Genomic DNA, 25,342 nt, shown 5'->3' with positions numbered 1-25,342 from the left:
ACTGCCCCTCCCCAACCCCATGCTCCCGCTTACCCTGAGGAAGGCTGAGGAAGGGAAGGTGGCAAAGGCCGTGGGGACTGTGGCTCCAGGGCGCTGCGACACAGTCTCCTTGAGGACCTCATCCTGACGGCAGAGGGGGGGACAAGGGTTCATTTAGGGGATCCCCACAGGCTAGCCCAGTACCTCCCATTTCACAGGGACACTAATGCCAGGAACAGGGACCCAGACCTTCCTATCACTTCTGCTCTCACCTCTGCCCCATTCCCACCCCAACATCCTTATGGTATAGATACTTACCCTTAAGGCCCAACCCTTCTACTGCGAAGACCTCAGCCCTGATAGAGCTGCGCCTGAACCCACCCTCTAAAGATGACCCTGCTCAACCCACTATGCTGATGAGAATCTCCCTTCCCTTCCACCTCCCCTGCCACGTGCCATGCAGCACAGGACTGGGCCCAGGGGACTCCGGGAATACCTATGGACATGAACCAGCTAAGGCTCCACCAGGGAATGCTCCAGAGCAGAGGTTCCAACCTGTAGGTTGTGACCCCTTTGGGGGTTGAACGACCCTTTCACAGGGGTCGCCTAAGACCATCGGAAAACACATAATTACATATTGTTTTTGTGACTAATCACTGTGCTTTAATTATGTTCAATTTGTAACAATGAAATTGGGGGTCACCACCACATGAGGAGCTGTGTTAAAGGGCCGCGGCGTTAGGAAGGTTGGGAACCACTGCTCTAGAGCAAACTCTGTAGGGGAGGAAGGACCGGGCCAGAGCTGACCTGGAGCTTCTCGATGGTGTCGCTTAGGGACTTGAGCTGAGCCACTTGCTCCAGGAGCTGGGCCGACGGGCTCTTGGCAGCTGTGGGAGAAAAGGCTGGTGAGGCCCACCAAGGCCCAGGCCGGCAGCGCAGGTCCTGGGCCCTCTTCAGGAGCAGGCACCTAACAGTGGATGAGTCGAGTAAGCTGGACACTGAGCCCACAGAGCAGCGTGGGACCTGCCTGGGCAGGGCTGCCTCCCTGGGGCAGGGGCAGGTGTGTCACTCATCCCGGGGTTGGCGGGTCCCTACCAGGGTTGGTGCGAGTGATGTCTACTACGTGGGTGTGCGTGCTCAGCTGATTCAATGTCTCCAGCAGCTGGTTGGTCTTACGATACAGCGCTCCAGGGGCTAACTCGCTGCCAGAGCCCTCACGGGGTGGGAAGGAGAGCTTTGCCACATGCAGAGGGGGCAGGGCTGCTAAGGAGGCCTTCATCTGGGCACCCTGTGGGGGGGAAGAGAGGTGGTGGTAAGGAGTGACAGAAGGCCCTGCCATCCGTCATCGATGGGACAGGTATGTGCCACCTCCACCCCGGTCCTCCCCATGACCCCCCTCACCTTGAGGATGCTGTTCTCATGCTGAAGCTGGGAGATGTGCAGCCTCATGGCAGAGATTTGCTGAAGCAGCAGCGGCGAGTCCTTCACCAGCCCCGGGCCTGGCAGAGACCCGAGTGCCTGCCCAGGAGAGCCTCCTGTAGTGCCACACGAATGTCAGCCGTCTCAGGTGGTGAGCGTTGAAGGTGGGCTCCATCCCTGCTCACCCCTTTCCTTAGCTCCTCCCACCCCGTCCTGGTTGCTCCCAAGGGAGAAGTCACCCTGCTCCCCAAGCCCCAATTCCCACCAGCCCTGGCAACCCCCATCCAGGGTGGGTCTCTACCTCGCTGCGGTTCCTCTGTGCTCAGGAGAGCCCACGGCAGCAGGAAAAGAGAGAGGAATTGGGTGAACTGAGGGTTAGGGGGACACACCAGAGGAATCCCAGACACACCTACAGGAAAAGCCTTTTCCTGATCACCACATCTTCTCTGACAAGACTCTACCTCTGAGGGAAGAGCGAGTGTGTGGGAAGGAAAGACAGGGAAGGGGAGTGAGGCCTGGAGGCAGGGGTGACGTGTGAGCCCGAGTGCAGTGGGCTGAGCGCTGGAGGAAGCACTTGGGGCTAAGGCTGCTCCTGCCTCCCTGCTCCTCCTCCACCTCCGGGAAGGGCAGAGGGGACACTCCTGAGACCTGACAGGTCAGTGCCTTCCTTCTCCCAGCAGTAAAGCTTACGTTGAGGATGCAGAAGCATTCCTGTGCTCCTCAGCTTCCCACTGCTCTGAGGCAAAAGACACCCTTTTTTGGTGGAAAGGTTCATAAATTCAGAACCAGTATCTGCTTACAGAGCCTATGCTACACAATACAATGTGGTCATTCTGGAGACGCCACCCCCTCCCCAAGGAACTGGAGCCATCTGCACCACGAAGTCTACAGTCAAGGAGGTACTTGGTCACCTCCCAAGATCAAGAGGCGCCAGTGGCAAGGGGCTTTGATGAGGGCAAGACCTAGGTGAGAGCAGCTGATAAGACAGGTGGGGGGAGGGGGGAGCCACTGAGCCCTGAGGGCTCAATTCTAGAGTTTGTCTTCCAGAAGTGAGATGGCTAAGTGAGAAAATGAAGAGAGAGCAATAAGCAAACTCTAGGGCAGGTGAGAACGAAGATGGCAGTGGCCACCTCCTTGGTCAGGAAACTGGGGACAAACCAGGCAAACTCAAGGTAAGGAGCCCTGGCCACACTATGAGACCAGGCCAAGGTCTCACAAGCCACAGTGAAACTGAGAGAAGTCAGCCATGAAGGGACAGCCACACCAGAGGGTGAAGCCACATGAACTCTGGGGAAACGCGCCCAAACCAAAGAGCAATCAAGAGCAGGCATCCGGCCCAGCGGGGTCCACAGCATCACCAGCCTCCTCAGGCCGGTGACCCTCAAGGACATGGGGCTTGGTCAGACAGGCCAGACAGGCCAGGAGGGACAGCTACGGAGTCCAGTGTCACCGTAACTCTGAGCTGAACTGACAACTCGGTAGGGCCCCACCTTGGTCAGAGGGACTCTGCACGTATTCTCGGTAGGAAAATCCTGGTGAAAGCTGCCAGCGTGAAAGTGGGCAAACACGTTCCTGGCTGCACATCCAGGGGTAAGAAGGGGCAAAAGTAAAACTGGGGCCAGGGACCAGAGGGAAGCCCTTCAATCTCCTGTGGGCCAGTGCTGCCTGTCCCCCTGCACTCACCACCCGCAATGCCAGAGACCAGGGTAGCAATATCCGAAGGAGGGGGCCCCCGGAGCCCCTCGATCGTGCGCTTGGACTGGCTGTTCAGCCGCTGCTTCAACTCTAACTTCTCTGCCTCTAGCTGGTCAATGTCGGCCTGGAGTGCATCCATCGTCTCCTCGAAATCTCTGTGGAAGAGAATCGGGCTGGGGCAGTGTCCCGTCCCCACGACCCCCTCCACTGCTCAGCCCTGACAGGTCCCTGGAGTCACCCTGCTGGTGAGACTCCGTTTGGGGTGACATAATGGCAGTGGGCAAGGGAAGTGGTGCCTGTTGGCCTGGGGGGTCTCAGTGTAAGAGGGATGACTGGGAGGCAGAGAGCTGCTGGCGGGAGGGCTGAAGCTTGCAGGGCCAGGGAAGTGCTCACTTCTCCTTCTTCCGCAGCAGTGCCTGCGTCTCCTCCAGCAGCGTCTGGACCTTCTCGATGCGCTCGTCGGCGTCCTTGGCCGCACTGTCCAGCTTCTTCTCTAGGAGGCTCAGCCGCACATTGGCCTCGCTCAGCTCCTCCCCCTGGGCCAGGGCAGAGCTTCTAGTAGCTGTACATCCTCCACAACCCCTCAGGGACCCAGGATAGACCACGGATAGAAAGCTCCTTAAGGGCCCACTCGAGCTCCCACTGATTACAGGCACCTCTTCTGCCCTCAACCCAACCCATCGCCCATCTCATCCTGATCCCCACCACTCACTGCTGCCCTGTGCCCCACAATACTCCCTGGCCCCCAGATCCTGAGCCTACCCTACCCTCACCTTGATCTTGAGTGACTTCTTCAACTCCTTGATAACTGTCTCTCGGTCTTCAAGCTTCAAGCCCAGGCCTTCAGCATCCGTGATCTCTGCACGAAGGGCTGCAGCCCGCAGTTCAACCGGGGGAGGCTGAGGGCCAAGGTGGGGCGAGGGAGGGAGGGAGAGGACATCACCAACGTGCTTCAGAGAGACCCATCTTGCCTTCTAAGCAGGATGGTGCTCTCGAGACTCCTTCCTCCACCTCCCAGCCTCCCACAACTAGCAGCAGCTCTGCAAGCCCTGCTCCTCCAGGCCCCGGAGTCCCTCCAAGGAGCTCCCGCCCAACCTTGCTGGGGGGCCGTTCGGCATCGTACTCTCCCTCCTGCATAGCTGTGGCCAACTTGTTCATGGTGCTAATGAGGATGTTGCATGACTGGCGCAGACACTCATAGGGGCTGCTGGAGGGGCTCCCATAGATCTGTGGGAACCAGGGGGCAACAGTGAAAACCTCACACCGGCCACCTGACTCCTCTACACCTTCCGCCCAGCCATCCAGGCCCACCTGCTCGCTTGCTTTGAAAGCCAGCTCCTCCAGGGCAGCCACAGGCAGTCCCTCATTCTCCGCCAGTGGGGCAATGAGCTGGGCAGCAGCAGCTGCCACCTCCTGCAGCACAGCCACCACCCACGTCAAGTGTTTCCTGCAGTCGAGGAGTGTGTCGGACACCTGTGCGACAGGCCCGCGTCAGGAGCCGCCCTGGGTCCAGGACGGCTCCCCGCTACCTCAAAACTATCCTTGCCCCATCCAGATCCCGATCTTGACATACTGAGCCCCTCCTGGTTCCACTCAGCTTCCTTCCCTCCCCTGTCGCTGCCCTAAACCTGTGGTCCAAAGGCCAGAGCGGCTGGGATCCCAGGAGCATCTGTCCCTGGCATTCGCCTTCGGATCTTCTTGCAAAACTGGCGGATGTCACTGCACGACGTTTCCAGGTCCCGGAGCAGGAGGGCAATATCTGAAGCCTCCTGTCCACCCTCCTCAGGGAATGGGAAATGGATGGGAACAAAGTCAACAACAGCTGAAGGTGAGGAGGGGGAACGAAGAAGGCAGAGGCGCTCAAACAGATCCAGCTGTGCTTTTACCTGCAAGAAGGCACGCAGCCGTCCCACCTCCACGCCCATGCAATCCAGGGCACTCTGGGTGAACTGTGAAGACAGAAGCACGTGCTTGTCAGCACCCAGTAGGAACCCTCCTGCAGCCTCATCGTCTCTAAGAAGTCCCCACTCTCTGCTGACCCCATACATAAGAGGTTCTCTGGCTTCCCTGATCGGGCCTTAGGGACCCTGTTCCAGTCTTAGGTGAACCCTGAGGGCCAGACCTCTTGACCTGAGGGCCAGACCTCCATTTCTGATCTGACAGGGGCTTAACCACCAGCCCCGACACTTCACCTTGATGTGGTCGGCCAGCTGCATGGTACTGTCCTCAGGTTGCTCGGCAAGGTGGATGCTGTACAGGTGCTGAGAGATGACAAAGAGACAGACAGCCTTCAGGTCTTGGAAGGATGGAGAACTGTTCCCCAACAGTTTGAGCCCCAGTCATCACAGGGCTCCAGAGGTACCAGAGGACTTGAAACCCCCAAGGGCTGCATCCTGAGGCTAGTTCAGCTGCAGGGAGCTGAGCCTTAGGCACACAACCTGGGCTACACTGGCTGCAGCCCAGAATGAGAAACCTTCCCTCCCTGCTGCACCAGCTGGAATCCTCGCACCAAACCTGGTAGTACTTGATGGCCTTGGTGAGAGGCTCGACGTTGACAGTCTCATCCAGCTGGTCCTTGTGCAGCAGCTCAATGAGGAAGTCCAGGGAGCGCTCATGGGCACTCATCTCAGGATAGAGGCTGCCCACCTTCTTATACACATCCACGCTGCACTGAGAGAGGGCACTGGAGACCAAAGAAGGGCCCTGTGAGGCCAGGGTCTGCCAGGCAATCCCAGTTCCAGCCAATCTGGAACCTGCGGCCTTGAATGGGGGTCAAGGGTCACTCACTGCTCATAGCGGTGGAGCGTGGCCTGCAGCAGGCTCAGCGAGTACACCAGCCCAGCCGCAAAGCTGAGCTGCTCCCCCACAGCTCCTCGAAGCCCGGGCCGCTCGGAACAGTTCTCACTTAGTTCAAACTTCTCCTGGGCCTGCTTCCGGATCAGTTCTGCCTGTGGGAAGAAGTGCCAGGGACCTGGGCTCAGAGCAGAGGACGGAGAACAGACTCAGGGATACAGAATACAGATGGGCAACTACGGCCGGGGTGGAGGAGGAGATAAAACAGAAACAGCTCTTAGCTGGGCAGGAAGTCTCCCATGGGGAAAGGGCAGTGATGTGAAGATTTGAGATGTGGGGATGAAAGGAGAGGGAACCAGTGGGACCAAGCTCTTTCCTGCAGGCTTCAAGCTGCTGCCCTGCCACCCTTCCACCAGCATGCTCCCTGGTAGCTGCCCCCCGCCCCAACTCCTAGTCATCTTCTGGGTCTCAGCTCAACTGTTATTCCTCAGTGACATCCCTCCATCTACATCAGCTCCCCAACTGTGCTCTCTCAAAGAAGCTCCCTCCCCTTCATAGCAGGCCCCATCTGCGACTCTGCTGACTACATCCCTCCACTACATCATACACTGTGAGTAGGGGCGCTGACTGGGGCTTCACTCGGCGTCCTCACAACAAGTTCAACAGGTTCCTGCTGAACGTATGGCCGTACCTTGCAAATGAGACGAGGCATGAGCAGCAGCACCAGGACACAGTCATGGTCCCCACCTGGCCGGAGGAAGCTGTCAGGCATGAAGGCTGTCAGCAGGGATGTGTGCCGGTTGGCCTGGGCCACCTCCATCTGCCTCAGTTCCATCTCAATGGCCTGTGAGGTGGACAGGAAGGCAGGCTCTCAGCCAGGCTGAGAGTCCCAGACCCATGCTGCCTTGTTCCACCAGGTCCCCTGCTTCCCCGCCCCCAGGAACCCCACACCGGGTCAGTCCACCCCACACTCAAGCTGAGCTCCCAGCACTCTCCCCTCTCCCGCCCACTCGCTTTCCTGACCTTAGCATGGGCCTTTGTCTCAGCAAACTTGATTTTGAAGTCAAAAGTCTCTGGGGGTGGCTGCTGCTGCCGCTCCACAGATGCTTCCTGCTGGTTTGTCAGTTCCCGATTCACGTCCTGGGGGCAGAGATGGACAGTGAGGCACAGCTGGGTCATGAGGGAGCCCTGGGGTGATCCTGGGTGGAGAGCAGGGGTGAACAGGCACCTGCAGGTGGGCGGTCAGCTGGCGGTACTTCTTTATCGTTTGCTGGTAGTCTGCAACTGTCTCCTGGGCCGCCTCCACACGCTTCTGGGCCTCCCGTACCCGGGCGCCCGCCATGTCCAGCTGCTCCCGCAGCTCCAGTTCTGTCTCACGTGCATTCTCCTGCAGCTCGTCATTCATCTCGTTTATTGCTTCCTGGGAGACCACGAGAGAGTGGGGGCAAAGGAAAAGCAGGGTCAGGGTAGCAAGCCAGGGTGGGTCCACTCACCATACGCCCTGCTCAAAGGTCAGGGGTCATGTGTCAGTCCCTCTCTTAGCTGGTCCCTTCATCCAGGTCAGAAGTCAGGCTCTGCTCTCCTCTTACCAAGTCCCCCACGGTCTCTCTCAATTCCCGCACTTTCTCTTCCAGGTTCAGGTTCCGGTCTGTCAGCATCTCCACCATCTCCTCAGCACCCAGAGCAGCATCCACCTGTGTTCCAGGGAAGGAATGGGGAGACGGGCTGCTAAAAGGTGCCTAGAGAGGAGGCACCTACAGGAGTCTGAAGGGACCAATATGGGGACTCTGGGAGAGAGGCTGGGCTCCCCAGACCTGCTCCTTGAGCTCATCGATGGTGCTCTCTGCCTGGCTCAGCTCCTCCTGCAGGCGCTCCCGCTGTTGCCTCACAACTTCCAGCTCTTGGTTCTTCTTTTCCATGAGCTTCTGGAGTTTCACGTGCTCCTGCTTCTCTGAGGAAGAAAGATCCCGCATCCTGTGGGGATCGGGGAGGAGAGGGAGAGCGTGTCAGGGTCACTGGCAATGGCGCTCTCACGCATCTGCACAGGAGAGAGGACTCCGGAACCAAGCGGTGAGGGGCCCTACCTCACCAGGGCATCCTTCAGGCGGGCGTTCTGCTCCTCGAGCTGCTTGAGCTGATAACTGGATGCAGCCCCATCTGAGCCTGAGGAAAACCATGAACACCTTCAGCCGTGATTCCAGCCCCACCGTCTGCGCCCGCAGCCCCGGGCCTTACCCTTCTCTTCGATCTCAGCCTTGAGGATCTCCAAGTCAGTGGTGAGCTCCTCCACACGCTCCCGCAGCGCCTCCACCTCCTGCTGCAAGGACTCCGCCCGCTCCTCAGCCATCTCCTTGTCCAGAGTGGCCATCTCGATGGCGTCGGCTGTGTCCGCCATCTCCTCCATGTAGCGCTCCTTCGCTTCCAGCGCCTCCTTGGCTTCCTGGAGGGTAGAGGTTGGTGGAGGCACAGGTACAGGAATGCCTGATCTCACAGAATGTTCCAGGCTCCGGCTCCCGCTGAGTTTCCAGGACAGTTTCGGGCCCCAGGCCTCCCAGCCCCGCCCCCCTTCCTCCCGAGTCGCACCTTCCTCGCCTCTTTGAGGCGCCGCTGCAGGTCTGCCTGCTGCTCCTGCATTTTGCTCTTCCATTCCTGCACCTGCTCCAGCTGGATCTTGTGCTTCTCCAGCTCTTTCAGCTTTGCCTTGTCTTCTGCCCGTTTCAGCCGCAGGGTCTCCAGTTTCTCCTCCAGGTCCCGTACCTGGGCCTTCAGCCCCTCCTCCTCCTGCAAAGAGACCCCTTGTTCTGCCCATAGTGTCCCCCTCCTCCCCACTAGAGGTTCTTGTCTCAGCTGGAGGAGAAAGGACAGGAATGTGTGCAAACATCATTCCAGCCCCAGACTCAAAAGCAAGTGGCATATAAATGTCTGAGAAGAGACCAAACATATGGGGAAAGTATGAAGAAGGGCAGAGAGAAAGCGTAGCTGAGTCAATGGCAGGGAACCCAAATGCCATGTCCCAACCCTTCCAATCCGAGTTCTGGATCTCCCCCAACCCTGGGAAATGTCCAAGACCTGCCAGGATCACAGGCCTCTTTGTGTCTCGGCTCATCCTCACCCTCCCCAGTCCTTACCTTGGAGGGAGAAGGAAGTGGGGGGGCTGCTCCAGGAGAGGTGAGGGCCGGCGTGGGGATGACGGGTGCTGCCAGCGGAGTCTGAGCCGGGGTGCTGGGCTCACTGCTACTCAGCTCACCTGCTGATGCTGAGCCAGAGGGGCCCAGGGAGCTACTGGCTCCGGCCACCCCAGTACTACTGGCTGGACGGGTGGGCTATTCAGAGAGGGTAGGGGCAGACGAGAAAGAGTAGGGGGCAGAGGTTGTAAAAGAGAAAAAGACAGAATATGAGAATATGGCGAGGGAAGGAGACAGAAAAGGAAAAGGCAGAGAATATCAAAGCACAATGAGAATAGAGAAACAGTGAAGGGAAGAAAGAAAATGACACAGTCAGAGATAGTGACAAGGGACAGGAGGAGGGAGGGAGGTGAAGGGGAGGGGAAGAAGGGATGGAGGAAGACATAAGATTATAAGGCTCCTCCCTTGGCACTGGCCCCACATTCCTCCCAGCCCTGGCACTCTCCCCTCAGAGCAGGCTCCCTTACTCCCTAGGACTCCCTTCTGTGACCCACTTATGATCATTCTAGCGGTTTAGTCCTCCCAATGCCATCATGCTCTGGGCCCACGCCCTCCTCCCCCAGAGATAAAAAGGGCCTCGGTGTCATTTCCAGAGAAAGAATAGACTGCAGTTTGTTCTCTTTCAAGTTCCCGGAGAAGACTGGGCTAAAGGTGGGGTACCAAGCTCTACACCCCGGCTGGGCCCTCCCTGCTCTTTGGGAGTCAAGCTGACTCTCCCTCCCCTGATCCATTTCAGGGGACCCTGCATGTAAAAGGGCCAAGGTGAAGGTTGTATCACAGACACCCCCTTGAAGCAAGGCCAGCACAGCCAAGCCTTCTGCCGTCTCCCTCCTCCAAGACCAAGAGGCTCTCACCAGGCACCACTCCCCGGGCTGTGCAGGGCTGGGCGGGGAAGCTGCCCTGAGGCCCCTGGTCGTGGAGCAGACAGGCCTGCCCAGTGCTCTCCATGGAGTGCTGAGCTCGGAAGCTCTCCTGATGGGCCGACGCTCAGAAACCACTGGTACAGACAAACACGCCTACCTCCTTGTCCACTGACATTTGTAAGGCCAGGTTCTTCTTCACCTGTCTTTCAATCCCTGCCTCCGTCAAAACTAGTCAAAACACCCTTTTCAAGAAAGCCTGCCTTAACCACAACCACTCTCATTTCTCTTTTGCATTCAAACAACTGGCTCAGGCATCCTCCCAAAAGCCAGAGTCTTTTTCCCAGGAGTGACCTGTCACTACCTTCAGCCCCCTCACTCCCAGGAAGAGAGAACCCAGGATGCACTGTGACAAACGTTTGCTTGGTCATACACATGCCCACATACATGCACATGCCTGGAATGTGCGTGTACACTCTGCAATGGCTTGCACAGAGGCCTGTGTTTTCTCACCTTAGGCCGCCGAGTTGTGGTCTGGACAGGCAACAGGAGCCAGAGAAGTCAGGAAAGAAAGGACAGTGGCACAAAGACAGACAGGAAAAGGGACAGCAATGAGAGCAGAAGAGGTAACAGCAATGGGGCTACGATTAGCCACCCACCCTCACCCCCAGCCCACCCACTTCTCCCTCCAGTGAATCATCTTGCTCCTACTCCAGGAACCCAGAACTCTAACCTCCCATTGGTTCCTTCTCCCACTTATGGCCAACCCTTGCAGACCTCACCACTTCAAACACCCTGGAAATCCCAGAACCCCATTCTCCTTAACTGAGCCACAGGGGACCAAAGGCAGCAGCTGGTGGAAAAGGTCTCCAGAGACCAGGCCTTCTGAAAACAACTTCTGGCAGTCCAGCCCAGAGCCAGAGGCCTGCCCACCCACCACTCCCAAGGACGTTCCCAGGTCAGCCCCCTTCTGTCAAGTGCTAGACTCCACAGAGGATCCCCTAGAAATAACAGGTGACAAGACTGATGACAGGAGACCAGAGGTGAGTGATACTAACCCAACAGAGGGAGATCAGGCCACAAGGCAGAACAACATTGCTGTCGTCCCTACCCCCACTCCACCCACTGCCCAGGAACTGATCCTATAGCAGTCTCCATCCCTAGGGCAGAGGGCTCAGGTGTCAGGACCGTGAATACTGCATTAGCCAGAAGCCCAGAGCTCAGCAAAGTAACCCCACCCTGCTGCAAGGAAGGAGGTGGGGGTGGACAGCAGCATACATTAACTACTGCTGAGAACAATCTAGAATCCCTCGGGTTACTGCAAAGTGGTAAATAGATGATGAACTTCAACCCCAAACAGCATTCTTGCTACCTAGTATCTCCGGGTTCCAGCAAAGACAAGATTGGGCCTGGGCCCCGTTTGTAGGAGACACTGAGCCCAAGGAAACCAACCCCTATCCCTCCTACCCTGAGCTAAGCCTCCACGGCAGGTTGTAGGTAAAAAACTATTCTAGGGTCTTCATCCCATGCTGGGAAAGCCCACTGATACAAGCCCTGGTGGGGGGAAGGGTGCTGGGAGTACAACCAAGAGTCATTCTAGCAAAGGTCAGGGGAGGCAGGTCTGCTGGAGGCAAGGAGACATCTGAACCTGCTTCCCCAGATTCTCACAGGAAGCTCCCAGAGCTGCTTTGCAGCAGAAACTGCCTGAACCCCAAGCCTGAAGGCCACTGGGTACAAGGCCTAGAACACAGACTCAGAGCCAAAAGCAGGCAGGGCAGGGAGCAGAATGCTCAGGGCATGGGCCATGGGAGTGACACACACCTCTCCCTGCCCCCACTGTCATCTCTACCCTCCTCCCAACCAGGTAGACAGATGAAGTCCCCACCCCCACCCCAGCAGCCGGCTGCCATCGCCCTGGCAACCCGGCAGCAGGACCAGAACAAGCAAGAGTACCTTTCGGGCTGTCGGTGCCTGTCTCATCATTGCAGAAAACCAAAGAAAGCCAGGACAGGAAAGAGGAGGGACAGAAGAGGATGGACACACAGAGGAAGGACAGACAGAGGGAGGGAGGGAAAGAGACCAAACAGAGGGAAAGGCGGCGGAGACAGATTAGTGCATCAAATCCCAACAATGCAGCCTCAGCTTCCCGGCCAGCAGCTTCCCAGCCTGCAAATGGCTGTGACTCGGATGCAGAAGCCCCACAGATGCACAGAGGGGCAACCAGGCTCCTGCGGGCACCACAGAGGCGCCGGCCCAGTTCTCCAGCTTAGGCTTATGGCAGCCTCAGTGGCCGCAGCACCAGCTCCACCTGACGTCATGCACCCACCCTCCTTTGCTCCTTGGGGGTGGAGCCACTGCTCCTCGGTCACCTAGCAACCGCCTGACTCCGCAGGCTCCTCCTCCTCCTCCTCATGACTGGACAAAGCCCTGCGCAGAGCCCGCCCGGCTTCTTCCTCCCTCTGAAATGTGTGTGTACATTTGTGTACACGTGTGTGGCTCCTCCCACTCCCCTCCCCGACCATCCCCAAGTGTTTGTTCCAAGAAACCGGGCTAGGGGCCATTCCAGAAATAGTACCCTCTGGGGCCAGTGCATCACTGGGCAGGGATCACTGCTCCATCAACCTTGCTCATACTCATGCTCCCCTCAGCCTGCAACCCCATCAACTCTACTTCTGCCTCTTCTCATCAGACACACACACACACACCCAGAGCACCCCTCTTGCAGGGGCATTAGCTCTGAGGGGCACACAGTGAGACTCAGCAGCAGCTCTAATGACCCCCCCCCTGGCTGTAGGCAGGTTCAAGCCTGTCTCTAAAGGGCTCCCAGAAAGGACTGGCACCTTGCAGAGACCTCTGGGTTCTCTTCTGCCCTCCTTCTCAAAGTATGTTTTGTTCTGGAGTTAGCTCCCTGTTCCCTGGCTAGGTGAGCTGCTGTGAGAGAACACCAGAGAGGAGACCTGGGGGGACCAGGAGCAGAGAGGCACTGTACCCCAGCTCAGGCAGCCCAGGCTGGGCTTTGCCACATTTCCCCCAGGATTGGGGCATGGCTCAGGCCCCACCAATATCAGGTCAGGCTGCGGCCAGAACTCCCCCATAGACATCAGACTACAGGTCCATGCTCTTCTCTACGCGAGGCCTGATGTGAGAGGGGAGCCCTAACTAGGAGACAATAATTAAGGGAAGAAGCCAAATTTCTATGACCTTGGAATAGGTCCAGCATCCTTTAGAGCAGCAGTTCTCAACCTGTGGGTCGCGACCCCTTTGGGGGTCAAATGACCCTTTCACAGGGGTTGCCTAAGACCATCAGAAAACACATATATAAATACATATTGTTTTTGTGATTAATCACTATGCTTTAATTATATTCAATTTGTAACAATGAAACTGGGGGTCACCACAACATGAGGAACAGTAAATTAAAGGGTCGCGGCATTAGGAAGGTTGAGAACCACTGCTTTAGAGCGTTATTGTCCTTCTTACCTCCCATTCTCACCTGAGCCAAGACCCAAAGCAAGTACCAGCATGTGGTCTCTTCTATGCCAAGACTTCAAAGTGAGGACCCATCACCAACCAAGAGTCAAAGGGAGATGTTTTCCTCTTCCCTCCCACTGTCCCCATCCATAGCTTTCCATGCAAGGTCAAAAGGGCCTAAGACAGGCTGGCAACACGGAAATCACAGAATCGCACGTACAGCACAGTACATACAGGTCAGACAGGCACATGCAGGTCAGAGACAGCCTGGGCACGGGCCCAAGGCACGGGCTGGTGTGAGGAAGTGGCCATGGCAGCAACGGAAGAACTGAGCCCCACTCCAATGTTGATGGAAGACTGCAAGGGGTAGGAGGTGGGCCTCGGGCACAACACCAGAGGAAAGAAGAGGCAGGGAAAGACTGGAGGAACAGAGTGAAGGTGGGCATTCATGGCAGTGCCCACCCAGAGTTAGCCACACAGACTCTCAGGCTTTCCAACCTGGGATGTTCTTACTGTGATATGACTTCCCCGCTCCTTGCCCAACCACCTCACTTAGTACTTTCCGCATCCCCAGCCCTGCAGTCTCTCCTCCCACTGCCCCGAGCTCGGGCTAAGAAAGAACCCACTGTAACCCAGTGAGGGCTCCAGTCCATGCTGCTGCTATTTACAGTGAAGTGATCTCAGTCTCTGACTAGAAGTCCTGAGGCAAGGAAGTGCAGCAATTGTCCTAATGAATGCTAACTGGGCCTCTACACCGAGCCTGATATCCTTGCAGCCCTCAAAAGCACTCTGAAAGACAAGGCCGCCATGTCCTCTGGCCAGCCCAGCCCAAGGTCACACACACATGCATGCAGCAGCCTGAGACATGCAGGACAGCTGGGGAGGGGGCCCATGGCCCTCACCCACCCAGGCACAAATAGTAAACACACCACCTTCTTAGGCTTCAGTCCCCGCTGCATGAGGAGTAGGAAAGGGAAGAGTTAGAGAACAGACATCACACTGGCTAACTGGCCAGACATCAGAGTGTAGGTATTAATATCAATGCAGGCATGCACAGGGACAGAGGGAGTTAGGTCACTGCCAAGCTCTGGGTAAGTGAGGTGAGGGGTCCCTCAACGACCAGCTTCTAGGGTGCCCACACCTTTGCCAGAGAGCTGAAGAGTCTGAGCCCCCCTCACACACCCTGTGCGAAGCAGCGAAAAGGAGCTAGGATGGGCCCTCTGCATACCGCCTAAAACAGGTGGCAGAGGCCCAGCTCCTTCCCATTCATCTGTGAACAGGAGAGCCCCTTCTTCCTCTAGCTCCTCCCTTCCCCTTTCCCTCAGACCTTTTAGATCTTGGCAGGCTTGGGTACCAAAAGGTAGGAAGTTGACAACAGTACACTAGGGTCAGACCTGTCCTTCCTCTCACCCCTAGCCCAGGTCCCATTTGAGCCTGAACTTCTGGGTCCTAATAGTTGTTCCTTGCTGCCACCTTTACTCACCCCTAAAACAGCAACTCATACCCAGAAAGCTTCCTTTCCAGGGAGGATGGAGACTGGAAGCCTAACTCAGTTTACTCACCTATGGCTTCTACCTGCCTGGCACTGGGTCTCCCTCCTCTCTCTTTTTCCTTCCCCTCCTCTCTATTACTTCTCACTCCCACCCCAACCACTCACCAGTTTGCTGGTCTTTGCAGCTGAGTCAGTTCCCTCTGTAGAAAGCAAGAGAACATTATGGCAGATAGGAAAGTTATAACAAGAAAAGATGGTGATGATGGGAAAATCTTAGGATCCACTGTGCCCACTATGGACTCCTGGATGTGGAGTGGCAACTTAAGTGGGTGGTTGTTACCTCTTTTGAGGGCCTTTGAGGCAGAAGAATCAGGTGTCTCTGGGGAAGTAGTATCTGCTCCATCTTCAAATACCTGGATCTGAGGCCACAGAATAGATTCAATAAAACCATATTAATAATGTTATGCTGTAATATGGGGCCTTCCCCAGACCCCAAACAAGCCTGGGGTACAGAGCAGAAGATAAGGGTATATCTTCAATCTTCCCTCCCCCACTACCTCCCACTCTCTCAACCAGAGACTTATGTTCATGCCCAGAAAAAGGGAGCATCAACACATTAGCTGCACATGCAACAGAGCATGTGAACATGTGTGTTCACACACAGAGGAAGGGTGTAAGTACCTGGGATTGGCGCACAAAGATGCCATGCCCTTCATCACAAGTGAAGTACTTCCTGCCTTGGACAGTTCCATCATTCTTGCCCTTTGCTTCATCCAGGATCACGCCGACCCATTTGCCAGTGGCAAAGAGTGTGGCTCCAACATAGGCCACAGTGCCCCGGTGCCCTTTTCCGATCACCTCCACACGGGAGCCCACTCGCAGAGGCCGGCCACTGGTCTCTGCGCTCATTCTGTTGCCGCTGGGCGTCTGAAAGGCACATGCAAACATACCCAGTTAAAGCCCTCAAAGGTGTCTTCCTAATGCAGAAGAAGGGCCCCAGTCAGGACCCTGAACTAAAAAAGGACCAGGAGTCACTTCCCTGGACCCCACTTACAGGGTGAAGTGGACCCCCAAATTCCCTTCTGAAAAAAGTCTTCTTCTAAGACTTCTCTAAACTCTTCTGAAATCTGACAGAATTTTTAAGAGTTTATATTTAAATTTTATAACAAATCAGAATTTATTGACAGATCTGTGAATGTCACCACATGGCTGCTTTCTCAGGAGCACTGCCCCCCACACTTAAGAAGGGAATGAAGCTCAAGCAAATAACTCCATTTAGAACAGGCTCCCCACAACCCAAAGCTCTGACTCGGGAGCCTGAGCTGGAAAGATGGGTGATTCAGTAGGCAACCCCACTGACACCAATCCCCACCCCCACTGTCGCCTGTCTTCCCTCTGTTTAAACAGCTCTCCTAGGCCTCTCTCTTCCAGAAGCACACAGTTGTGCCTCCTTCCAGCCCTCAAGTCATCACCATCCTTCCTGACCTGACTCCCCTGACCCCCATCCACACACCTACCATGACACTCCTGGCTGCCTCACTGCAGCCCACTGAACCATTTAACTTAACTCCCTTCTTCCTGACCTGAGCACTGTTCCGCCAACTCTCTCCCCCCATGTTATATCGCTACAAAAAGTAAAACAAAGGCCAGGGAAATCAGGTTCCTCAGATCTGTCCTGCACCCTGCCCCTGAGACTGGCCAGCAGTCCAAATGGATGGTTAGCACTCTGAGGATGGACAAGGCAAAGGAACAGACTAAACACTGTCCTTGGGAAGCTCCCGTCTCTGACACACCAGTGATGACAGGACACAACTGAAAGTAGGTTCCAAATAGGCCCATGGTTGAGAAGAAAATCACACCTGAGCCATTTTCAGCAATAGCAGCTCCATGAACCAGGGCCTTGCAGCACACAAATGAATGAGGTGTGAAGAAGTGACACCATGGTCCTACAGACTCCACAGGGCTCCCTCCTGATGCCTTCACTTGGCTTCAGAAGGGAGCTGTGCAAGAGCATGTCACTCCCTAACTCCCTTTCCCAAAGAGCATATCCAGGAAGGTGAGGAAGGTTAGCCGCTCCAAGAGGCCCCAAGACCCCAAATCATACCTGGGATGTATAGGGTGCCTCTCACGGACCCATCAATAAAAGGAACTGACACTGACACCAAGGCTGGCCCCAAACTTAGAGACGCTCCCCAACCTCCCAACCCTAATACGCCTCTCAGATCCAGGTGGACACAGCAGTGGGTACTGATTCAATCACAGCCAGAAGAGAGAGAAAGCAAGTGACAAACAACAAAGCGGCTCTGAAGAAAGGCTTTAGTATAAAGCCATTCCAGTCCACCGACCCCATTCAGAGTCCCCAAGACTGTCTATCCCCCATCACCAACCTCTGCCCTGAGGTCCAAATAAAGTCAAAGGTTGGGCCTCGCTTGTCCCCAACTCTGGGAGGGGAAGCGGGTCCAGCCTAACCATCAGGGCTGCAAGTGGCCCCGTCCCAGCTCCAGCCTGTCTCCCCAGCCCCCACAGCCATGTCCACAGGCACCAGGCCTTTCCCAGCAGCCTTCCCAGGGCCATCGCAGATCAGGGCCACTTACCCGGCTGTACACGTGCCTCTTGCTCTGGGCCATGTTGCTCCCCCGGCCTGGCCTCTACCCCCTCCCCGGCTGACCAAAGACAGAGAGAAAAGGCAGAAACCCAGGCGGAGGGTCAGGGCCCCAGGCCCTCGTGGACAGACACAGAAGCCATGAGACGCGGCCCACCCCAGTCCATGGACCTGCTGGGATGCGGGTGGGGACGGAGGTGGGGACTGAGGAGCAAGTCCCCTCTGCTGCCCGAAGATTCCTGAGCCCAGAGACAGGAATCCTGCTTGCCAGCTGATGAGTCTCACTCTGCGCTAGTGCTGCTCTAGACTTGTCAGGGACCGTGCTAGCATCTGGGTCCTAGTGCCCCCAAGCTTCACCTGGGCCAGACAAGAAGGGCAGGGACTATGGGGCCAGGCCAGCGGTTCGCAACCTGTGGGTCGCGACCCCTTTGGCGGTCGAAGGACCCTTTCACAGGGGTCGCCTAAGACCATCCTGCATATCAGATATTTACATGACAATTCCTAACAGTAGCAACATGACAGTGATGAAGTAGCCACGAAAATAATTTTATGGCTGGGTCACAACAGGAGGAGCTGTATTTAAAGGGCCAGAAGGTTGAGAACCACTGGGCTAGGCCCAGCCACAGACCCTCAGCACTCATCTCCTACACCCCCACAGCCCACTCTCCCCCCAGGATGTGAGGCCTCAGCAGGCCTGAAAGCATCAACTGCCAGGGCCTCCACAAGCCAAAATCAGGGTTAGTCACCCCTTTCTGGTGCTCTTCTCCCGCCCCTCTCCACACTCTGGACTCAGGGTCCAGGCTCATGATGTTAGGGTCTGGATTTCAATCTCACGCTGGGCCCGAGGAGCCAGGCCCTGCCCAGTACCCAGCGAAGGAAGGGTAGCAGCAGAGGCAACGTCGCGCACACAGCAAAGCCAGTCAATGCCCCAGTCCCACCTGCATGGCAGACTGCCAGTCCCTCCTCTCCCTTCTGGCTGTTACAAGGGTCAGGCTCTGAACCTGAAGATTATCAGGTTCAACTGGATTCACAGGGTAGTGGCCAAAAGCACAAGGCCCAGCACCTCGACCACCTGGCCTTGTACTCTTGGCCCTGCCTCACAGGCATCTCCTTAACAAAAGGGATCAGACGGTTTCTTTTCTATAGTTCAGGAGTTCACAAAATGTTTTTAGCCATGTATTACTTTTATAATGAAAAATGCTTGCCCGGCCGGCGTGGCTCAGTGGTTGAGCATCATCAACCTATGAACCAGGAGGTCGCGGTTCGATTCCCGGTCAGGGCACATGCCCGGGTTGCAGGCTCAATCCCCAGTGGGGGGCGTGCAGGAGGCAGCCGATCAGTGATTCTCTCTCATCATTGATGTTTCTCTCTCTCTCCCTCTCCCTTCCTCTCTGAAATCAATAAAAATATATATTTTTAAAAAAGAAAAATGCTTAATAAGATGGTGAATTCTAGTAAGCGGTCTCCAGAGGACTATGTAATGACACTGCTTCATTCATTCCACCCATCTAACATGGGTGAGAACCACAGACCCAGGTCGCTGCCACTGAGTAGCCAACAAGGTCGGCCAGGGGGTCTGACCTATGGCTCCACTGGGCTTTGTCTGAACTGGGTTTCCCTGGGTCTTCCTCCCCTCCACCCTCTAAGGCAGGCCAGAGAGCTTAAGAGTAGAATGATAGCCAACAGCCAGGTCTAAAGCCCAAAACACCTCTCCACACCTTTAGTCCGGGCCAGATCCCCCAGGAAACCACTTTTCTCCTCTCTCGCAGAATCTCCATGTTGCCTCCTTTCTTCCCTAAACACTATTACACAGGCGGTTGGGGCCATGCAGATCCTTGCAGCATGGACTTCACATATTCAGAATACTTTACAGTCTACGGAGCATTCTGGTTTCAGACTCAGGCTGCTTACGTTTAATTCCTGGCTTCACCACCTGGTAGCTACATAAACTCGGTCCAGCCACTTAACAGCTCTGTGCCTCAATTCCCTTATCTGTCCATTGGAAAAAATCAAAGAACATATCTCAAAGAGCTGTTAGGAGGACTAGCCGAGATAATCCATGTAAAATATTTAAGACATTGCCTGGCCCTAACTGGTTTGGCTCAGTGTTTGGAGCATCTGCCCACGGACTGAAGGGTCCCAGGTTCAATTCTAGTCAAGGGCCCGTACCTCAGTTGCAGGCTCAATCCGCAGGCGTGAGCAGAAGCCAACCAATCAATGTCTCTCTCTCTTTTACATGGATGTTTCTCTCTGTCTCTCCCCCTCCCTTTCACTCTCTCTAAAAATTAATGGAGAAAATATCCTTGGGTGAGGATTAACACAAACAAAAAGACATTGCTGGTATTTAGTAAGTATTCAACAAAAGTCAGCTAATAACAAATATGATGATAACATTATCATATTTGGACATCACAGCAACACTATGGAAAGGCAGGCCAAAGAGAATGCTGACAAGGAAACTGAGGCTCAGAGAACTGAACCACTTTCCTGAAGTTACACAGAAGGAATGGAGCCAAAACTGCAGCTAAAGCCTACACTGAAACCCTCCGCACATCCTGTTATCACATAGCTCCAGGCTCCCAAGGCCCTGCTCTTCCTCCAGACACACTGCCTTCAGAAATTCAAAAGAGCTGAGATCTAAGAACAACCTCACAACTCACTAGCCACACAGGTATATATAGCCACCTAACTTATTGGAGGCTGTTTCTGCTTCTATAACATGGGAATAATTATCTACATTAATGTTATGAGCCTCGAAAACACGTAAAAGTGCTTTGTAAAAAGTGCAGAAGCCATACAAGTAGAAAAAAAATCACCTGACATGGCAACAGATGGTATCTAAGTCTTAAAATAAAATATCTATACAATCAATATTATAAGGATTGCAGACAGGAAAAGGATGAGTCAGAAAGAAAATGGGTGCCTGACTATGCCTCAGATTTTAGGTTGTTTTTTGGGTATGTTGAGAGGAAAGATCTACAAACACTTTAAGTTGTGAACACAGTATGAGTAGAGACAGAAACAATTTTGTTTCACTAGGGAATATCAAAGAAGACTAGCTGGACTGAAGTGAAGAATTCAAGATGAGTTCGTCTAGTAAACCATAAGCCTTTTAAAATGGGGCCCACAACTTCTTCTCTTTATGACCCCATCACCCTTAGCTCATGGAGTCAAATATTTATTGGCTAAATAAATACATTAATATTGAGATATACTAGAAGGTTAAATATGGATAGCCAGAGAGTTTAACATCATGTAGAGATAGATGGACTTGATCCAATAACAACAGGAAGCCAGTCTCTTCCTGAGCAGGGGACTAGCATAATGAAAACCACTTTAGGAAGATCAAACTGGTGGCTCAGTGGGATGGAGTGGAGACAGGAGCAACTTGGTAAAGATGGGGGTAGCAGCAAGGGGGCTCCTGCAATAATGAGCAAAGGCTGAGGAGGGTCTGAACCAGGTTCATGAGAGAGAGACAGAGAACAGAGGAAAGGGGCCCATTTTGAGACAGTAGCAAAAAGCCCGGGGAAGACCAAAAGGTTACACATGGGATAAGAGGCAGCAGGCCTGCATGGGCGCTGGAGACAGAGAGACCTGGCTACAGCTTTGGTTCTACTTCCTCACCTGTATGACTCTGGTCAAGATATTTAACTCAGAGCCCCAGTTACCTCATCCATAAAAAGGGGGAAGTAATGCCTACCTCACAGAGAAGTGGTGAGGATTCACTACGATTGAAACAAAGCATTTAGCACAGTGCCTGGCACAGAACATGTGCTCAAGGGATTGTTGACATCGTCTTCATCATGACTGAGAGGGTACATTAATGATGACATGCACACACACAGTAGGGACTCAAATTCTGCATAAATAAATGAATGCACGAATAAGTGAATGAATGAATAAACTTTGGAGTTTTCAAGCATGAGTAATGGAAGAATGATGATTGAAAACATGAACAGATTTGGGTGGGGGGATGGGAAGGAAGACTGAAAGCATTAGGAGAAAGTAAGTCTTGTTCTTAGGGCCTCCTCTGGGGCAAATTTATGTGTGTACACTAACACATGTATTCCACTGTCTCCTTCCAAAATGCACCTGTCATGCAGGCAAAACAGGGCCCATTATCTCCCATCTACAGGTGATGGACTGAGTCTCAGAAGTCAGACTCACTCTGAGTCTCATGGCCAGAAAACGGCAGGGGGCACGTTTGACAGGTACCTAATCCTTCCACAGCCGACTGGGCCCCACCCCATGTCCCATAGGACAGTTCCAAGTTGCATGTTCCCTCAGGCAAGGAGAAGAGATATTCGCTAGATGTCTAATCTATTTTCCTCCCCCATGATATTAAATACGACTAAAATGTCTAGGAAAATAGGAAGAGAGGAAGGGAAAACCGTGTCTGATAAATTGGTTACTCATGATCCTGGAGAACATTTCAGAATATGTATGACAGGATAACAGGTAGACTGCTGGGAATTAAAGAGAAAACGCCTCTTTGGCACCCAGCCTGCACCACTTCTCTCTTGCTTGTACTGACGCCCCCGCATCCTTTAAGCCCTTGACCTCCTCTTGTCTTGCCTCACCTAACCTTGACCATGGCCTAACCCAACTGTTTGATTTCCCTGATCCCACTCATAAAGGAAATCCAGGCAGTCTTCAGTTCACACTTGAACTGAACTGCATTAGGCACTGGGCACACACTGGTTTGGTTACAAAGAGATAAAATGAAACACAACGGTAATTAGCAAGATCCAGATCTTAAGACTAGGGTAAAACTGGACATCTCTGAAAGGATGGCAGAGAAGGGGTAAGTGTGGATGGAAGTCCCTCAGGAAAGAAAAGGTTATGCTCACTGAGGGGGGAAGGGAAGCTGGGGGGGAGCTGGAAGCTTGGAAGGCTGGATTCCAGATACACACAGGAACCCAGAGAGAAAACGCATACAGAGCCCTTTGTTCCCAGGTCCTACTCCTATATCTGCTTTACAGATCTCATACGGAGAGGGCTAGACCCTAAATGGACTTTCTTTACCTCTCCAGCTCTTCATTATCCCCAGAACTGTCTGCAGCCCATTCCCAATCTGCAGCTCTATCCCCCTCCCAAAGTATCCCCCTACTCCAGGAACACCCAGTGACTGCCAGGCCAACTTCCCAAGGGCCCAGACCTCCAAGAGCCAGCAAGGAAAGCTACACAATATGTCCCACTTATGCTCAATAAAGGACCTTTGGCAGGAAGGCAACAGGCACTACAGCAAAGGTCTGAACTCAGGAACTGCAACCTTCCAGTGTCAGCAGGAGTCCTCCTTAACAACCTGTTTGAAGTTCCTGCTGGTTTCTCTCCAGGAATCAACCAGCAAGTCCCTGGCACTAGGACCCTGCAGACAGGGAACCCTGAGCCTGCGCTCTAAAAAGAGAGATGCACCATTTCACAACTTCAGCAAAAGCCAAAGCAGCCAACAAAGCCACAGCCACCTGGGCTGTGCTGGGCTCTGCCTTTTGAGCAGCTCCCTGGCCACTCCCCAGAAACAGAGCATTCTGTCCTTTTTCTTTTTAAATCCACGTCATCACCTGATCATAATGGAAATCAATCTCAAGTCACCGCGCAAAGGCGTATCCATGGCAACCTCAAGAGGAAGGACAGAGAAATGATGCTCCAGTGGCTGCAGCAGAAAAGGTAAGTCCATTTCTCTTCTATCCATACCACCCACCATCTTCCCCTTTCATTCAAGTCAGGCATGGACCTCACCTGCACATTCCAACTGTCACACCAATGGGGAAAATACAAAACGTGGGTGTTAATAATCTATGCTATTATGTAAGGTCATAGGTCTTTCTGGTCCCATAATGGCAGAAAAAAATTCTTTTTCTGGCTGGCACAGGCAAGATCTCTTTTCTCATTCACTGTCTCAGGTGACAGTCTCAGTCTACCTTATACTGGTAGTCTCTTATCTGTCTGGTCAGGCTGCTGAGATGCCACTCAAGGATTTCCGAGTTCCCTACATATTTGTAAAAAGCCAGCAACGACACTGACCTCGCCATCCCGCCCACCCATGTCATGATCATGCTCACAAACTGGCATGGTAAGCCTCCCTCCTCAGCAGCCCTAAACTCCAGCCCCTTGAGCACTGCTGAGCCTAAGTAATCCTCTATGCCTCAATTTCCTCTTCTGTAAAATGGAGATAATAACAATACTTTTCTAAAGGAATTGTTGTAAAAATCACATTAAGAATGCCTGAACAGTCCTAACCGGTTTGGCTCAGTGGATAGAGCGTCGGCCTGCAAGCTCAAGGGTCCCAGGTTCAATTCCAGTCAAGGGCATGTACCTTGGTTGTGGGCACATACCCAGTAGGGAGTGTGCAGGAGGCAGCTGATCAATGTTTCTCTCTCATCGATGTTTCTAACTCTCTATCCCTCTCCCTTCCTCTCTGTGAAAAATCAATAAAATATATTTTTTTTAAAAAAGAATGCCTGAATAGCCCTAACTGGTTTTGCTCAGTGGATAGAGCATTGGCCCAGGAACTGAAGGGTCCCAGGTTCGATTCCAGTCAAGGGCACGTGCCTGGGTTGCAGGCTTGATCCCCAGTAAGAGGTGTACAGGAGGCAGCGGATCAATGATTCTCTCCCATCACTAATGTTTCTAACTCTCCCTCTCCCTTCCTCTCTGAAATCAATAAATAAATATTTATTTATTTATTTATTTATTTATTTATTTTAAATGCCTGAACAGCACTTAGAAGAGTGCCTCGTATAAAGCGCTCAATAAACGCCAGCCATTATTATTATGAGGAAGAGGACGGAGAGACTATAGTATAGTTCGGGGGGTACTCAACACTCTTGGAGGGTATTTCAAGTCTGCGTCTCTCTTTCCTCTGGACAGCCGTTTCAAGTTTCCCTTACTACTTTCAAGTCCCTATTCCTGTCTGAGCCCACTCCAGCACCCGCACCCCTCAGCACATAACCTCGTTGAGAAAGAAGCTGAGCCTATTACATAAGAATTCCTTTGCAAATTTAGATATATCTTCAATAGTCATTGTCTCTTTCTTCCCACATTCTTCCCTTTCTTGTCATTCCTCTTCCAAGGAAATGATGACCCCATCTTTACAGAGCCGACCCGTACACCCTTCTCCGGGGACCTGATTTTACAATCACTTCTCTTGTGCCTTCAATTGCACCCTCTCTCCTGGCTATAATATATATATATATATATATATATATATATATATATATATATATATATATATAATTTCAAAGAGGAAGGGAGAAGGATAGAAACATCAATAATGAAAGGAGAATCATATTGGCTGCCTCCTGCATGCCCGCTACTGGGCATGCCCGGAATCGAACCCAGGACCCTTCAGTCTGCTGCCCGATGCTCTATCCACTGAGCCAAACCGGCTAGGGCTCTACTGGTTCTTATATTTCATCAAATAACCTGTGCTCAAGACTTCTCTATTCTAGAAAAACTGTTTCTAGTCTCTGTTACCTCCTCTGCAAGCTGCCACCATCTCTCTTCCTTCCTTCCCTGCAAAACTATTCAGTGAGTACCCCGTCCCTGCCCTCACTTCCCATCCACTCCTCAATTCGCCGGACTCCCTTCCCTACCCCTCCCTCCACTGAAGCTGCTCACACTAAAAAAGTAAGAGAGCCCTGGTGACAACCTCCTAACTGCCCAATCTCAACGTGCATTTTCCAAACTCATCCTACCTGAGCTCCCCCTGAGCAGCTGAGGCTGCTGATCCTTTTCCTGGAACTTCTTCCTCCCCTGGCTCCCTGGACATTCTCTCTCACTTTGTGTACCCATCTCTCCCTCCTCTGTCATCTTCAGCCTTCTCTTGAGCGTGGCTGAGCTCATT

General features: G+C 53.6%; 2 protein-coding genes across 20 annotated transcripts in view; one reads left to right on the top strand and one right to left on the bottom strand.

Moving 5' to 3' along the window:
- DCTN1 (dynactin subunit 1) overlaps nt 1-25,342 on the bottom strand; it is a 31,309-nt gene that overhangs the window by 1,080 nt on the left and 4,887 nt on the right. The window contains exons 1-31 of one of the 17 annotated variants that reach the window (XM_081101053.1): nt 17,489-17,784; nt 15,576-15,821; nt 15,235-15,313; nt 15,060-15,094; nt 14,335-14,355; nt 11,885-11,902; nt 10,445-10,465; nt 9,015-9,209; nt 8,470-8,667; nt 8,122-8,326; nt 7,971-8,049; nt 7,701-7,860; nt 7,476-7,580; nt 7,115-7,306; nt 6,910-7,026; nt 6,578-6,730; nt 5,881-6,041; nt 5,608-5,776; nt 5,286-5,354; nt 4,980-5,042; nt 4,722-4,874; nt 4,405-4,566; nt 4,189-4,320; nt 3,867-3,992; nt 3,487-3,629; nt 3,082-3,248; nt 1,700-1,714; nt 1,381-1,514; nt 1,075-1,267; nt 787-866; nt 34-123 (exon numbers count right to left, since the gene is read on the bottom strand). In XM_081101053.1, coding sequence (XP_080957179.1) covers nt 34-123; nt 787-866; nt 1,075-1,267; nt 1,381-1,514; nt 1,700-1,714; nt 3,082-3,248; nt 3,487-3,629; nt 3,867-3,992; nt 4,189-4,320; nt 4,405-4,566; nt 4,722-4,874; nt 4,980-5,042; nt 5,286-5,354; nt 5,608-5,776; nt 5,881-6,041; nt 6,578-6,730; nt 6,910-7,026; nt 7,115-7,306; nt 7,476-7,580; nt 7,701-7,860; nt 7,971-8,049; nt 8,122-8,326; nt 8,470-8,667; nt 9,015-9,209; nt 10,445-10,465; nt 11,885-11,902; nt 14,335-14,355; nt 15,060-15,094; nt 15,235-15,313; nt 15,576-15,821; nt 17,489-17,521 — 3,714 coding nt within the window. In that variant the 5' untranslated portion in view covers nt 17,522-17,784. Of the gene's footprint in view, nt 1-33; nt 124-786; nt 867-1,074; nt 1,268-1,380; nt 1,515-1,699; nt 1,715-3,077; nt 3,249-3,486; nt 3,630-3,866; nt 3,993-4,188; nt 4,321-4,404; nt 4,567-4,721; nt 4,875-4,979; nt 5,043-5,285; nt 5,355-5,607; nt 5,777-5,880; nt 6,042-6,577; nt 6,731-6,909; nt 7,027-7,114; nt 7,307-7,475; nt 7,581-7,700; nt 7,861-7,970; nt 8,050-8,121; nt 8,327-8,469; nt 8,668-9,014; nt 9,210-10,444; nt 10,466-11,884; nt 11,903-14,331; nt 14,356-15,059; nt 15,095-15,234; nt 15,314-15,575; nt 15,822-17,488; nt 17,793-25,342 lie in introns of those variants that run through there. The other 16 variants (XM_081101054.1, XM_081101049.1, XR_013996513.1 and 13 more) reach the window with 16 other exon arrangements.
- WDR54 (WD repeat domain 54) overlaps nt 22,891-25,342 on the top strand; it is a 34,389-nt gene continuing 31,937 nt past the window's right edge. The window contains exon 1 of one of the 3 annotated variants that reach the window (XM_081101076.1): nt 22,891-23,163. Coding sequence is in view for 1 of the 3 variants with exons in the window: in XM_081101077.1 (XP_080957203.1) it covers nt 23,135-23,163 (29 nt within the window). In the remaining 2 variants the exon portion in view is untranslated. The remainder of the gene's footprint in view (nt 23,164-25,342) is intronic. The other 2 variants (XM_081101075.1, XM_081101077.1) reach the window with 2 other exon arrangements.

The sequence above is a fragment of the Myotis nattereri genome, assembly GCF_964212035.1.
Source record: "Myotis nattereri genome assembly, chromosome: 10".
NCBI classification, from domain to species: domain Eukaryota; kingdom Metazoa; phylum Chordata; class Mammalia; order Chiroptera; family Vespertilionidae; genus Myotis; species Myotis nattereri.
Note: the sequence above shows the minus strand (reverse complement) of the source record. Positions and strands in the feature narration are given on the sequence as shown.